The following is a 16628-nucleotide window of genomic DNA, read 5'->3' on the forward strand; positions in this document are numbered from 1 at the left end:
CACGTTTCTGCTTACACAGCAGTGTGGGTGTGGGTGTGTGTGAGTGTGCGTATGCACTTCATCCCCCTGTGGAAGGAAGAAAGGTCCATTTTAGAGGTTGGATCGAAATTATATTTTGTTGCAGAGTTGCCCAAGTGCAGGATTTTATAGAATGTATGTGAGCTGGTGTGTTTCTGAAATTCATTGCGATTGTTGAGGTGTGACTGTTGAGATAAAAAGGAACTTCAACGTGCTCGTAAAGATTTTCAATGACCCAATAGGCTTAAGTATGATATTTCCATTCACATTTATTTCATGCAATGTTTGTGGCTTCAAGTTGCTGTTTCTTCATATGAAGCAACATTTAAAGCCACTTAACTGGGAGAGATAATTTTGAATTAGGTGTCCTGGGGTGCTTGTGGTCTGACAGAAGCTTGAGAATAAGCAGCTGAGACTGCCTTAATGAGCTCTGCAGGCTTCCCATCAATATATCTTGCAATTCTACATCAATTTCATCAAGAATGTTCTATTTTTTATTGTTGTTAAATTGACTCTCTTAAAGTTGTCTTTGTAATTTGTCTTTCTATTTTCCTCCACATGCAGTCAGCTTTTTTTCCTCAGACAGATACATTTCACATAAGTTGTACAGATGTTTGCCCTCTGTCCCTTTTCACATGCTCCATTACCATCTGTTCCACTCTAACAGGTTAGTTGCAGTAATGGCAGCCACAGTTTCCTAACTACATGCTTACATGAAAGATCTCTTCCTCTGAATAAAATGTTGTTTACAGCTGACGATGAACTCGTGCGGCTCTGCAAGAGGCTTCTTGATCGTGTTTTTAATGGAATTTTGCAATCTGATGAAGGATGCTGGCTGTCTCCTGTGAGATAAAGAGGGAAATGGGGGTTGTGATTTCATATAGTCTGAGGTCATATTGCAGTATATGTAACTGTGTTTCATCTGCTGGGAGCTTTTTTCTTTTTCTTTTATTTATTCATTCATTCATTCTTTTCCTTGTAGATGCATTAACAGACATCCAGGCTGCACAGTGGCAAATTTATGTGAGATAATGTTCACTAATGTAATTATGCAGCTTAGGTTTAGATTACAGTGTGATTGTACTGATGTTGCAGAAGAACAGAATGTGCCAACACCTGTTTGCTGGTAACAAGATGTGAGGCTTGGAGACACAGAGAGGAAATGTGTTGTTTCTAGCTAAAACCATGAATATTATTCTAAAGCGTGTATTGGCTTCTGCAATGGTTTTCATTCCAAGTACAGAGTGTATTTGTGTTGACCACAAATAAATGTATTTATTGGCTTTGGGTTTGCACATGATATATCATGCATCACGGGGATCACATGACTCAGCCTCCCTGGGAAAGTTTACTCCAGGGTGTTGGAGAGGAGGCTCCGACTGATTGTTGACTGATTGAAGACTGATAAACATGTGTTTTGTTGACTTGGAAAAGGCTTATGACTGAGGGATTCTGTAGGGGGTGCTGAGAGAATTTGGGGTGCCGGAATTGCTTTTGCGAGCTATTCGGTCCCTGTATAACCAAAGCAAGATCTGCGTATACATTCTTGGCATTAGGTCGAACTCATTTACAGGGTGTGTTGGACTCTGCCAGGGCTGCCTCTGGTCCCTGATCCTGTTTGTGATTTTCATGGACAGGATCTTGAGGCGTAGACGTGGAGAGGGGGGCATCTGATTTGGGAACCTCAGGGTTGCATCTCTGCTTTTTGCGGATAATGTGGTTCTGTTGGCGTCTTTAAAGAAAGACCTTCACTGGCAGCTGAGTGTGAAGCGACTGGGATGAGAGTCAGCTCCTTCAAATCTGAGGCCATGGTTCTCAACCAGAAAAAAGGGGGAATGCTCTCTCTGAGTCGGGGATGAGTGCCTGGCTCAGGCAGAGGAGTTTAAGTAGCTGCGTGATGGCAGGTTGGAGCAAGAGATGCAGTTCATGTATAATTATTACATGACGATTGCTTCTTGAACAATATGAAATTGTATTAATTCAGCATGTAAGTACCATATGGATCAAGAAAGATCTATCTACTTGGGCAAGACAAAAGCACAGAGACTAAGATGGGCATCAAGCACAGAAATTATATATCTCAACAGGAGAACAGTAATTTATCCCAGGATACTGAGCATCCAGAGTAGTAATTACTGTCTGTGCTTGAGTTTTAATTACATCCTAGCATTGTGCCCAGTATTGTCTCATGTTTGTAACTCTGTGTGTATGTTCTCTGTGAGGATTCTTATCTTACACTCACAGTAACACCCTCCTTGGCAGGAGCACAATCACCACAGTTTCCCACCGCCTGCTGTTGTGTTAAAACAGAGAGCCAGAAAAGCAGACACACAGAATTTGATCACAGCATCGGCTTAATGCTTTCATCTTTAAAAGGTACTTTACATTGCACATTTGAATGTTCAGCCCTCATAATCAGGTTGCATGAATGATTGTTAATCTCATTGTGGTGGCTTTTTTTTTACATTGATTGTCCAAAAGAAAAGAATAATTAGAGAAGGGGATTATAAGATAATTAGATTAATGATTAGTTCATTCAAAGCAAAGATGTGACATTTTGGACATCTGCTTATTCCTCCTACACGGGCAAAAATGAGTATTTATGTCACTCGTGTTAGTGTAATTTTGACAGTTAACTCACAATCTGGGTAATTTATCAACGATTTAATCTTTTGGCTATGATGCAGATGTTGTTTTGAGTGCAGCAGATAGGGCTTTAGAGATTAAACCTGTTACTGTCCTGTGATAAATTGGATGAGTGTGCATCAGTGAGTAATGGTATTCTGTTTAACCTTAGACATGGTCATGCACCCCACTGATTATTTACACTTTTGAGCCCTGCACATTCTCATCGTCCTTGTTCATTGAATTCTTGTCTTCAACCAGCCAACAAAAGACAAGTAGAAACTTTGTGTCCAAAGATGCTAAAAGTTGCCTTCCAGCATCTCTAAAGCTAAGCAATTGCAATTGCAAAACAGTGTGGAACACAATGGAATAATTAATCAGTATAATTCACAAAATGTCAAACCAATGCTTTATATTTCCTTGTTTTTACTTAAACATTTTTCTCCTTCTCCTCTTACCTCTCTGACAGCTTTTAAAGTTACAAATGCTGCTGCTAAATACAGCAGAATTGCCATTGCCAGAACTGAAACTGCTTCGTTTAATTTCCATGCCCTGTCCTCACTGGTGTCATGTGACACTTTGTGTTTTTCAGCCACTGAGACTCTCATTACCCAAGGTTGAAATCCTCACACCACTTTATTTCTGGCCTGGTGCCACTAGTTATATAGATACTGTGATGGGATATATGAAAGAGTTTTCCACATTCTTTGGCATGTTTGACTTCCTGTCAGACTCTTCTTCTCTTTGCAGCCCAACGTTGTTTCCACTGAGACCAGGGTCATCTGGAAGGCTATTAAGAAATGAGGCAAACGCATTCAGTGGGACCAATCGTGGCATAACCTGATAGGCTGTTTTAGCAACATAGTGTGTTGCTTTTAGCGCAGAAGACAGTGGCTCCAGGGGAAAGGGAAAATTTATGATAAAGGTAGCTTTTTTTATTTTCTTGGGACAGTTCATCCTCTCAGTCTTGCTCTTCTATTGGCTGACAGACTTCTGTTTCTGAATCTAAAAGCAGCTCCATTTGGAATAACATGATACTCAAGTTATCAAACACAGTAAAGCTGAAGGTGACTGACCTGCTATTACACATAAAACATAATGAGCTAGAGTGAAGTTTGGAGGTGAGTGAAAGGAGCTAAGAAGGTTGGAACTTTGTGCAGATAAAAACAAAAACAACAGAAGGGAACTGAGAAAAAACAAGGCAGATAAATCCAGTGATTGTTGGAAGTGTAGAAAAGCAATTACACCCGAGCATAGGAGACAGCATATTTTTTTCTACTCGTCAGTCCTTGATCCTACTCTGTGGCTCAACTGTGTTTAGAGGGAGAGAAACAGAAATAATAAGCAATTATTCATGGCCACTCGAACCACAGCAAGGGCCACTTCTTCCATGTGGTCATTAGAGTGGGATTGCCAAAGACAACAATGAAAGCAGCCTCTCCCTCCTCAGCTGCAACTTTCACATAGACAACAACCAGGAGCTTGATACAAAGGCAGGTAGGAAGAATGGCACAATGGCTGTCTGGTTTACACAAAATGTCTCAGCCTTGATTTAGCGCAGAGGGACAGCAAAAAGATGGAGCTCTAAGTTAATTCACTACTGCTCGCCATCAGTGTGATCAGCGGTGCCGAGAGGTCCTCCCGAGTGAACACTCTGACTATGATTAACATCCAGCAGGTGCTGTTTAAGTATCTTTCATACTTCCTCTGCTATCTCTTTAGTAACACAGTTTTTGCTTCTTTAAAATTCATAAGTGTAAGTGTTGCAGTGCTGTAGTTGATGGCAGAGAAATTCCATGCCGTGACCCAATAAATGTTCAGTTCACATGTACCCAAACTGAATTATTTTCTGTTCATAGTTCACCATTTGAAATTCTGAACTAAGTTTACCATCCTGAAATGAACTAGTTCACATCAATGTCTCACTGTTTGTATGCTATAAAGTCCTGCATCATGGTCACCACAGCCATCTGAGCAGATTTATGCATATCTGCATTTATCTGTTATGTTACTAACAATCAAGAAACATAAAATAAAACTCAAATTTTTAAAAAGGTGCTTTTATTTTTTTTGGTCAGTTTTATTTGATTTGATCATTTCTGCGCACCAGTGAAAACATATTAGCCAACAGAGACCCAGAGACAAATGCAATTTGGAATACAGCAAAAGCAACAACAACACAATTTCCTCGTAAATGCAACCAAGAAAACAGAGCGGCTGTTGTGTGACAAAATCTGGTGAGTGAGCACGACAGCAGATAAAACCATACCCAGTGGCAGTGCATGGCTCAGATTAAGACAGCATGCAGTGACTCCTACAGTTTCATGTGCCAAGGTCAAAACAGAACTTCACATTACATTACAGGTGTTCCCCTTTGACAATCTTCCATTCAAAGTCATCTATTAAATCCTTCAGATTCAGCTGGTTGACTGCTCTGTTTTTTCACTTCTTTACCCTTTTTGTCAGTTTCTGTCTTGCTGCTGGCTTTGTGAGTATTGCAGCTTAGTTCTTCACATGCCTCTAACTGTCCATTTGAGTCTACTTGAGTGGATACATGCAAGAGTATACTCAACCACATTATTTACGTGTGTTAGTCTGATTTAGAAAAGGTCGATTTGATATAATATTGGTTGGATTAACACAATCGGGAATTTTTTTCATGTATCATTTAAATGTGCTTTCTGTCATTAAAACCAGCATGATTCACTTATGTTTATTTATGTAAATAAAGTTTTTACTCAGCTTTTAGCTGATTTATTGGTCTCCACCAACTCCTTGGAAAACCAGAAGGGCAATTGATCTGCACAAAATATTGAAGCGTTCTTCTTCAATGAAAGCCATTGATCTGCCGGTTATTTTGTTGTTGACTGGTTTCAAGCATAAGATGATGTCATTAAAGTCTTTTTTTATTGGACCAACTGTCTTTAACCTTCAATAAGCTTCACTGTAAGGCAAAGATAAATAGTAAATGTTCATATTTGAATGACCAGTGAATGTTCGGGATTTCAATATATTGAATGATTGATAAATCAGTCCACATGAAGCTGGGGATCTGTGCAGACATTTCTGTATGTGCATCTAAACACAGCTTCTGCCTGGCTTGTGACTGTGTTATTGTGACAGAAAAATTCTGCCAGACTCCAGCAGCTGTGCAGTCAGAAACACACCATCGTCAACATTCCAACTGGGAATTCTCTGTCACAGCTCATTGCTTTCCTCTCGTGGTTGGCAGATGGAAAAATTGGCCACTGTGATATAACGAGTTACACTGTTCCTGTTGCCCTGTATAAACTAGCTCCACTTTTTTCCACTACACTATCACATTTCTCTTCACTCCATTCCTGGCTTCTTGTGGCTGGATGTTGAGTCACAAGTCAACATCCCAGGCGGTCCCTGTCCTTTTTTCCAGTAGATTATCACAGCTATCCTTGGTTGCAGTACACTGTGTGTATGTCGGTTGAGCCCTTCATGACCCCTCAGCGTTCCAGCAGAAGCAGCATACGTCACCATCAGGGCTGTATTGGTTTTCCCAGCCCAGAAATAGGTCCGCAGGCAGTTGTAAATCTCTGTCAAGGAGCATCCTAATCGTTTTGTGAATGTATGGAAAATAGTTGACATGTGACACCCAGGTCCTGCCTGTCCATGCGGCTCAAAGTCAAATTGCGACTGGGCCAAGTGGGTCACAAGTGATGAGTGAAAGATTGCGGGTGTTGACTGATATGTCACATGGGATCGTGGTATAGGGTCACCTAACTGGCTGTTGCTTCTGTTTTTGTTGTTGTGCTGTTTGGGCATGATTTGATATGAGGTCTTTGTCACTATTCAGGCCCTAATCCTCCAGCTTTTTTTCACTATGGCAAATGCACCCATGTGTCAGGAATGTGAGCAGTAATCCTGGTATTTTCCCTTCTGCATTCATTTTCATGGTTGCTGTAAAATTATACGGCTGAGTCAGTCGCTAGACTTCTACTAAGAGGATTTTGTTTCCATTCACCGTTCACTCTCAGTGCACCATTTGCATATGTTTGCCACTGTAACAGTAACAATATCACAGGTTGAAGTGTCTCGTTAGTTTGAACAAAGTTTCTCTGTGTTTTTCTCCCCTGTGTTTCAGTACCGGATTGGCCAACTGTACATGATCAGTAAACACAGTCATGAACAGAGTGAACGTGGGGAAGGTGTGGAGGTGGTGCAGAACGAGCCATATGAGGATCCAGAGCACGGGTCAGGCCAGTTCACTGAGAAACGAATCTACCTCAACAAGTGAGTGTCTCACATTTAAATGCTTACTTTCCTTTTTGCGTGACTGTACTTCCTACCAAGATTGATGTATCACGTTGGTGGTAGAGAAAGAATGACAACACCCCCGCTAAAAAGCAACGGAAAAGGTTTTTGACAAAAGTCAAAAATCTTTTGGGGTGTGGTTACATCAACATGGCAGGACAGGAATTTACTGGCTTTTGCACTCACAGCTGCAGGTCACCTTTGAACTGTCACACTGACATCTGTCCCACTACAAACAAGGGCAGGTAGGAACCAAAGTCATATTCAGACAAGCAGCTTAAATACTAACTGAAACATCCCACCATAAGGTCTCACAGTGAAGTGTTGCAACTGATAATCAAATAATTACTCAATAAACTAAATTCTCTAAGGTCCTGCAATGATATAGCACAACTTCATAATCATATTTCCAGCCACATGGAATAAAAATAAAAAGACAAAAATGCAATATACAAAATAACTAAGATTACATTAAACATCCCTCTGAGCAACATGCAGTGACTGCCACAGCAACATATAATCTAAGGCTCTATAGCAATAGGAGACATCGGTAATAAGGCACCAAACTATCAGCATTTACGTAATAAAGTCTACTGACATCTTAGCATCACTCAGCGGTAATCAGTGAATAAGGGGGGAAACAAGAACAAGCCGTAAAACAACACCCAACATAACTTCTATAAATGCACATCAACATTAGGAAAAACAGCAGAAAGTCTTTAAAGTTCTACTTTAACCTTCCTCTCAGCTTGATTTGATGAGCTCATCACTATGGTTTAAGATAGCTAAGCACTAAAGCCTGTGTCAGTTTATATTTTGACCATCAGCTCAAACTGTATATCATATTTATTCTTGCAAACCAGGCAAACTTAATTTTGCAGAATTCCCTGCTTGATAATTGCTTGTTCTTGTAGTACTAATAGGATTTGTGTTGACACTTTCACCTAATGTTGAATTCTGACATTTGTAATCAGGGCGTGAATTTGGCCATTATCTCTTCAATTTATCAGCATAAATCACATTCAAAGTGTAATTATGATTTTACATAATACTCCCAAAGGAGAATTCCTTGCTCGTCCACAGAAATGTCAAAGCCCACACATCCAGCTGAAGACTTTTCATCGCTCTAATATTTCATCTCACACTAATAATCTTCAGCACTCAAGCACAAATCCCTGGTTATTAAGCAGCAGATGATGAAGCTGTCAGAGAGATGTGATTTCCTATCCCTTCAGAGCTGTCACTAACACACATCTTTAAGCAATTCTTGGTTCCAACCAACTTGGTTGCAAGCTACACTCATCATTACTGTCGTATTTTTTATTTAATTTTTATTTTGTTTTGTTTCCACAATTTAATAAAAATGATTAGGAATATCCGCTGAATATAACCATTTGCAGCTGAATGTCACCCACTGCAAAGGCTTCTTTTCAGTAAAACATCACAGCTGAAGAACGTGTGAATCTTTAGAAAAAAGTACTCTTGGACTCTTATCATGTAAGACGGAGAGAGAAATCTAGATGAAAGCAGACTCAGGCACCTCTCTGATGTCCTTCACTCGAGCTATAAAGGCTAAAATATTGACAAAACAGGCAATCAGATTATATTTTCACTTTTGAATAGAACAAGTGTGTATTTGCTTTTATACAAAATGAAAAACATACATTTAAGAGAAAAGTGCATGTTTCATGACTGACCCTGGAATCTTTTCAAACATTAGCACTTTGAGTGTTTTTCTCAAGACACAATCTTCTGCAGTATGGAGGGATTATGTTGCTCTAATGCACAGAGAAGGTGTTCAATTGGATTCAGCTGATGTATTTGGCCCCGTCATATTTTCTTCTCGTCACTTTTTCTATACTCTTGTATGATTTGGGGGTGTACTTTTTATTGCCATCAAGCTGGAATATTCCTGTCCTGCCAAGCCCCGGAAGACTGGAAGTCCTCTCATCATCCGGTATTAAAATATATCCACAGGTATTTATGGTTACAACACTTAATATCATCTCATCAACACATTTTTAACCCTCAAGTCGTCACACTCTGACCTCTGTGCCCCACTGGACCTGGACAATGCATCCACTGCATCAGTCTTTCACAGCAAACATGTTAGAGCCCATCTGAGTTTAATGAGTTTATCTTGGTCTCATGTTTTCGTTTCATTTTGCAGTTTTGTATCGAAGGCCAAGCAAAGCTTTCCTTTTTTTCCCTCTTGTAGAGAAGAATAAAATGGAGGCTGATGTTATACAATGTCCTTTACACTATCTGAGCTGTCACATATAAGCTGATTTCTACTGATAAACCCTGGGACTAGACTGACAGATTTACTCATCCGGTTTCTGAGCTAGATTGTAATATTGTATTAATATTTGACAACCACTGCAGCTCTTACTAGTGATGTTTTTACTCATTCTATGCATCTGGATTTCTCCTGCAGCTGTGACATTCATGTGTTATGATAAAAATAAATCAGTTTCAGTGTTTATTATTATTATCATTAGTAGTAGTAGTAGTAAAAAAAGTAGAAGTAAGTAGTAGATTTTATTTTTATTTTTTAAACTTATATAGCGCCTCTCATAGCACCCAAGGATGCTAAACCACAAACAATTAAATGGAATCTATAGAAGCAGAGCTAAGTTAAAGTGTAAATTTTGGGGAATTGATGCTGTTTGAGGTATTTTCTTAAAGGTATCCAGGGATAAAGTGCTCTGAATCTTAGCACAAAGAGTATTCTAGAGTCTGGGCTGTAACACTGTAGGTATCCTCATGTAGGCTAATTGGAAATCACTACATTCTATACTTTGGGCGCTATATTTGATTGTATTTTGATTGTTCACAAGATCAAAGTCACTACTTGGTAACTTCAAATGTATGCAGTTATTGAGAGGAGATGTGATATGACTTGAGTCACAACAAAGTAATGTTTTCTGTGTTATTATTGCAACCTTTTTGTGTGGAGCATGAAAGAAGCGTCTGTGAAAATATTCCAAGCAAGGGTTGGATTTGGGAAGCAAAATAGTTCAAAAGTCTGCAGCCTACTCTCACTCCATAATGTGTTATATGTGCTCAAGAACTGTGCTCAATTTACAGTCTTTGAGCCTTCTTTGTGAAACTGCTACAATTTGTGCTGTGGACCAAAGTAGCTTTTACACTTTCTGGGGTTGAAATTGAATTACTATAAGACACCGTTGCTCATGGTAATTCCTAAAGAGTGATGGTAAAACCTACACTTTGATAACTCTTACATTTCTTATTGTTTAAAATGAAGAAGAGCATTTCATAATCATACATTTTTCTTCATGACAGTGGTTTCACAGTATTCGTATTGAATTTCAAATCTTGAATGATACTTTATAAATCCCAAAGAGGAAAACTGTCTTGCTCAAAAATGATCAGTAACAGGTAATAGTCATTAGTCAGTGTAAAAAAATAAAGTCATCGTGTTGAGTTGTTGCTGTGGGTAGAAAAGATATCCTCTTACCGTCTTTGTTGCAGCGGAGTTGAAGAAACCTCTGACTGAACATACTTTGTTATTTGATTACTATGTTATGTAGAGGGTGCGCAGTGTTGTCAATAATGTTTAGTAATGTGGAGTATTCTTCTTTGTATAATCAGTCTTTTATAGGGAACTGAAATCCCAGTCCACAGTAAGTACTATTAAGTTCTGTACCATACAGGTCTGTTCCTCTTATTCCCAAAAGACCAAAAAGAGAGATGCAATTCCAAGAGACAGATAAGGTGAAGTTTTATGGTCAGAAGTGAGAAATGAGTGGGCCTTTGGGAAATGAAGTGCTGCTTGCAAACTCAGAGAAGAAAAAGACACAGTGCTATGTGTGTGTGTGTGTGAGTGTGTGTGGTGTGTGCTCAGTTGTGTTTGTCACTGTGTGTGTGGGCACAGTGAGAGGAGGTCACTGTAAGTGATGGATAATTTGAGCAGTCGCAGTCGGACACCAAGCTTGCCTCTCTCCACCCACAAACCACCTGTTACAGTGTTATAGCTGCAACCTGTGCATGTGTGTGTATGTGTATGTGGCTGGTAAATAAAGCATTGTGAGGACATGTGGCCAGTCTGCTGTGTTTGGATACTTCCTTGGCTGTTTGACAGGCCGTTGGAGAGCTGCAGAGAACCGTCTGTCTCATGTCCCTGTAGTCTATAAAGTCTCAGACAGCCCTTTATGATATCTCGACACAGAATAACAAAAAGAAGGTAATATTGTAGGTGCTAAAATAATCAGTGGCTGCCTAAAGAGATTTATCCTGAAAGTGAAGCCTAGCACAACTTAAATTATGCATATATCAATTTCTTGTACGGTACTATATGCTGTACCAGACAGGCTAATATTCAGACAATAGAAACTGCAAATGTGATTTAGACTAAACTGCTTCAGATGGGACTCAGTAATGACTGTCTGCACCCCCTATCCCCTTGATATATGTTGCCAATCAGGAGGTTTGCACAGTTTTAAAAGCCAGCCGGCTCTATTCAACCGTGAATTTCTCAAATCTTTGACCAGGTAATTTTACTCCAGCTCGCCGTTTGGAATCCAATTGTGCTGAGAAACAGCTTTTCCTCTAAATTTTCCTTTTTATTTGCCCACCATGTCCCCCCTTATATCTATCACAGTGCAAGCTCTGGTGAAACTCCCCTGCGGGGTGCAGGCCATAATCAGCATATTCAACTTCCCCAGGGGTCCATCATGGCTGCATTGTCGAGCCTCCATTATGGTTCCACACAGCTGGATGTTTCTCAATGACTGTTCTGGTCGACAGGACAAAAGAAACTTCCAAAGAAAATTGTACTGACTCTGTAGAACACAAATGATTTGTCTCATCAGTTCTTTTGTCTTATTTCTTCTTCCTCTTACGTTTTACTAACCCATCTACTGCTATCTCTGTGTTTCAGCAAGCTCCCCAGTTGGGCCAGAGCAGTGGTCCCGAAAATTTTCTATGTCACTGAGAAGGCTTGGAACTATTACCCATACACTATCACAGGTAACGCTTTCAGTTTGTCCCTTGTCTCTATAAGTGTGCACAGTCATGCACGTGTGTTTACTCAATCATTTTCTCAACTTTAGAGTGCAGCTTTAGATATTGTAGCAAAAAAAATGACTGCTTCAAAATTATTTTCAAAAGGTGTTTTCTTGTGACACCAGTAACTTCAATTTTCGGCAGCCCTTAAACATGATCTTTTTCACCCGCTGGCAGCTGGTATATTGGATCAGCAGGAGGGCAAGAAGAAAAGAAAGCAATTGTCTGTGCAACTCTAAAAAAAAATGGGATAAAGAGTAAGGTTTTAAACGTTTTAGGTTTTTGCTTTTTGATTACATTTTGTGATGGGAACGATTCAAAATGAACATAAAGACCATCCCAAAATGGGCTTGACATCAACCCATCTATCCGTCACCCTGAATGGGTCGCCAGTCCATCACAGGGCCACAAAGAGACAAACGAGACTCAAAACAGAAATGCACACTCACACCTAGGGTCACCAATTAATCTGAAATGCAATTCTTTTGGATGGTGGGAGAAAGCCGGAGTACCCGGAGAGAACCCACACATGCACAGGGAAAACATGCAAACTCCTCAGGATTTTAAATTTAACCAGGATCCCACATGCTGAGAGGTGATGGTGCTAACCACCACACCATAATACAGCCCTATGTGGTGAACCCTACACATAGAAATACAAAAACAATGTAACATTTCTGTTTTTGTTTATTTGCAACATATCTCAGCAAGAGATGTTTGCGTGACATCTTATATAAAATATGACGGCACCAGTTCAGCAGCATTCAAAGGAATAATATATGTATATCATACTTGACGCTTTAAGTTGTGTTTTTCATCATGTAGTGAGCAACGTCCCTCAGTTTTTGAAATTGCAAAACAAACAACACACAAAGATTGCATCAGTCTTTGTAAATGTGTCAAGCAATTTGTTCTTTACTTTGTTGGGGAGTGTATGATTTGGTAATCTTCCTTGATAAACAGTCCTCTTTCAGAAGAGGTAAAGTAGTTTGAAATGTCAGAGAAATACAGCAGCCTATAAACATCACATCACCTAATGGTTACATTTAACTTGAATAACTCTGAACAACATGAAATTTGCCGTGCAGGGACAAGCAGCTGTTCTGACGCACGCCCAAATCAATCAACACGTGCACATTAAAGTATCAGTGTTTTTAAATTGAACTGTAACAGCAAAATGAGCTCTCTTCGTGCACTTTTGCAGACTTAATGGTCTTTTTTCCTATTTTTCTTTATTCTCTTTTCAAACTGTTTTTTTCTTTGCTCTCTTCTACCTGTCTCCTCCCTCGCCACTCACAACCCCCCTCCCTGTCCATTATACTGATGGTCTTTGCTGACAATATCATCAGAGTACACGGTGAGTAGTGTCTGCACCCATGCATGCACACACATACAATATGTATATTGTTTTGTTAGTCTTCATAATGTTTTCCTGCTGTACATTACTGTACAGAGTATTACAGTATTACAAGAATTTTGTGGCATAACAATTCAAACATAATTTACATACTGGAAATTCTCAGATCAAGAAGATCATCAATATCACCTCAGCTGTCGTCTTTTAAGAGCACCTAAGACACTGAGACACTGCTCTGAGTCATGTGGTCAGTGGTAACTCCTACCAGGCTCCTTCACCCTGTTAGTTCTGATTGATGATGCTTGATGCTTCCTCGGGGTAGGGTGGATCTCTCAATGAGCTGTAAGCCTGTCAGCTAGGCCTCTGCAGGGAGGCTTTCAGGATATCCGAACTCCTCCCCCTGTCCATTCAGGATAAGACCCACACCCCCTGTAAAGGTAGCTCGCTTTGCGTGCTTACGTCTTAAATCAGATCACTTCATTTACTACCCCAGCACACATAATCACAGATCCAAGTAGGGATGTGAATGGTCTCAGAGCTTCACCTGTGGGCCCAGAGGAGCCGTGACACCTGCCTCAGCATGGCATGTATCCCTGCTGCATTGGTCTGCTTGTCAATATCAACTAATCACGGAAGTTTTCTCATCAAAGACATTAACGAACCTCACAGCTCTCGGCTGCAAGACAGGTTCATTGACCGTGGCCAAAAAAAAGCATTAATGATTTGCTCTGGGAGACATGCCCCGTGAGTTGCCAACACCAATATACACACACACACGCGCACACACACACACATACACACATACACACATACAGCAGCAGCACAGAAACATCAATGTTTCAAACATCAACTAATGCAGCAGCAGGTTATCCCTGTGAAACTGCTACTTTTTTCATACATTTTTTGTCAAAGCAGTTTACAAGTTTCTCAATTTAGCAACCATCATGATTTTATTCAACAGGTGCCCCCTCACAGTCCGAAGTATTTGTAGAGTGTATTGTTGGTGCTTGTGTAGTCAAGCTGCCTCCAGGGAGTGATTCAGCTTGGGAATGTGCTGTCACACTTAGCCTGAGGTGGCCGATGATGATGCATAAGATGAAGATAATGATTGTTTGTGGCAATGACAGTAATTCTGCTCTTGAAAGTAGGTTGCCATGTTATAATGTTTTAGTCTGGTGTGGGGTTTCATAATAAGTTGTCAGGGGAGGAGAGTTCAATTCATTTGGACTAAAACATCCCAAAACCTACTGAATGGATTGTGTGCAAGACTTTTTCCACACACACTCGCATTTACTGAGTATCATGACCAACACTTCAGCTTTCAACATGACCTTAAGCAATAAATTGTGTGCCATGTGTGATCATGTAAATCTAGAAAGTAAGAGACTGTTCTTACTGCTCATTTGTTTTACATGATAAAACTTAGAAACAGTCTCGTCCTTCTTCATGTTATCTGGCCCAAACACCCTTAAACAGTGCAGTTATCATTTGACCAAACCATCGTGGTGCATAATTATTTCTCACTGTTTGGCCCTTTTCTCTCCCCTCCAGTGCTCCTTCCTGCCCAAGTTTTCAATCCACATAGAGTCCAAATATGAGGACAACAAAGGGAGCAATGATAATGTGAGTATTTCTCAAAGTGCATTGTTGCTGGTAAAGAATTGTGTGGGTAGAACCGAGGAAAAATAAATAAAGAGTTTATGTTCAGTTGTTTGCTCCTTTCATGTTCATTTGCCATTCTTCTATGGTCTGGTTTATTGCTTCATTTTTTTTCTTCTCATATTTTCACCAAACGTCATGCTTCGGAGCCTCCGTCTCCAAGCTAATGAATTCTCTTTGTCAGAGGATTATTGCATCATGGTGACTGAAGGTTATAAAGAAGAACAAGTGCTCATTCAGCTATGTTCGCTCTCTTACAGATTGTTGAGTTTTTACTCTTAGCATAATTGAGTCTGTCAGTAAAATCGGGACATTTGTCCAAATGAATTTGACCTCAGTGGTATCTGACACAAACAACACAGTTGCGACCTTGCTAGAAAAATATATATTTTAATCACACAGAGTTTAAAGTGCTGCCTCAAACTTTGTGAACCGTTTCGAATGTGTCATTATTTCTGTATAAATGTGGCCTAAAAACAAGGGTTATTTATTTAGGGGTCTAGTATCAAATATCTGAGAGGAAAAATATGTGAATCTCCAGCGATAGAAGTTTATTTTAAGGTCAGTCAATGGGCTGAAGAACAGGGATCTACCTGTTCATGAAGGTGTATCTTGATGTGAACAAAGGTGATTTTTAATGTTCAACAGGCTGATGAAGAGTCCAAAACTCAACCATCAATGGTCAGACAGGCTGTGTACAAATAGAAGAAATCTAAGATTGTTTTTTCAAGGGTAAGATTTGCAATAGTCCTTGAAATCACACAGGAACCCAGGGTAATTTGTGAACAATTAATTGTTAATTAACTCATGAACATTAACATTGACTAATGTTCTGAGCAGAGCTAAAAAGAAAGAAGAAAAAGAAAAAAAAACATTGTTGCCCTTCTGTTGTTTGCTAAAGATAATGTGGACAAGCCAGGAAGATGTTGGAAAAATGTTCAGTGGATAGATGTGACCAAAATCTGAATAAGAAGAGTTTTATTTGGAGACAGCAAAGTCCTGCATTCCACCATAAGACCCCCATCCCATCTGTGAAACGTGGCGGTGGTAGTATTATGGCATGGGCGTACTTTACCTCATCTGGACCAGGGTGGTTTGCTATTGTGGATTAAGCAATGAATTCAGATTTAAACCACTAGATACAATAGAATAATACCTTGACATCTGTCTGTGGCTGGACTCAAGATAGAAAGTAAATCAAACGGTGACACAACAACCCTAAGATAATGTTTTGTCCAAAACTTAATCCGACAGCATTGTTGTGGAAGGGCCTGATCAAGCACTTCATGTGAGAAATCTGTCTTTCTAATCAACATGTCAGAATTAAAGCAGGTCTGTGCAGAGGATCAACCTAAGATTCCTCCAAACTCATGTATGGGACTCATCAGCCACTCTCTGAAACATTTTTTTTGTGTATCATATTTTTTCTTTTTTAACTACAGTGGAGGAAAATTTGAGTTATTTCCCAGAGCTCGGTCAGAACATGTTGTAACTACACAGTCAACAGCTAGACGTTGCTGACATTACAGCTGACTTTTTTTCCCTTTTAATTCAGTCAGCATTTTTGAACATTTTGAAATATTATAACCAAAGCATGTAGCTACCACAGAAAACTCACTGTGGTATATTAACAAGATCAAAATTAAACAAAGATTTG

The 16628-nt window shown here is 39.7% G+C and overlaps 1 protein-coding gene across 1 annotated transcript in view; it reads left to right on the forward strand.

Moving 5' to 3' along the window:
- The window catches only part of pitpnc1a (phosphatidylinositol transfer protein cytoplasmic 1a), a 45201-nt gene that overhangs the window by 20988 nt on the left and 7585 nt on the right, over window positions 1-16628 (forward strand). The window contains exons 2-5 of the mRNA XM_075454654.1: window positions 6758-6906; window positions 11831-11919; window positions 13305-13312; window positions 14864-14935. Coding sequence (XP_075310769.1) covers window positions 6758-6906; window positions 11831-11919; window positions 13305-13312; window positions 14864-14935 — 318 coding nt within the window. The remainder of the gene's footprint in view (window positions 1-6757; window positions 6907-11830; window positions 11920-13304; window positions 13313-14863; window positions 14936-16628) is intronic.

This window comes from Odontesthes bonariensis, chromosome 21 (genome assembly GCF_027942865.1).
Source record: "Odontesthes bonariensis isolate fOdoBon6 chromosome 21, fOdoBon6.hap1, whole genome shotgun sequence".
NCBI classification, from domain to species: Eukaryota; Metazoa; Chordata; class Actinopteri; order Atheriniformes; family Atherinopsidae; genus Odontesthes; species Odontesthes bonariensis.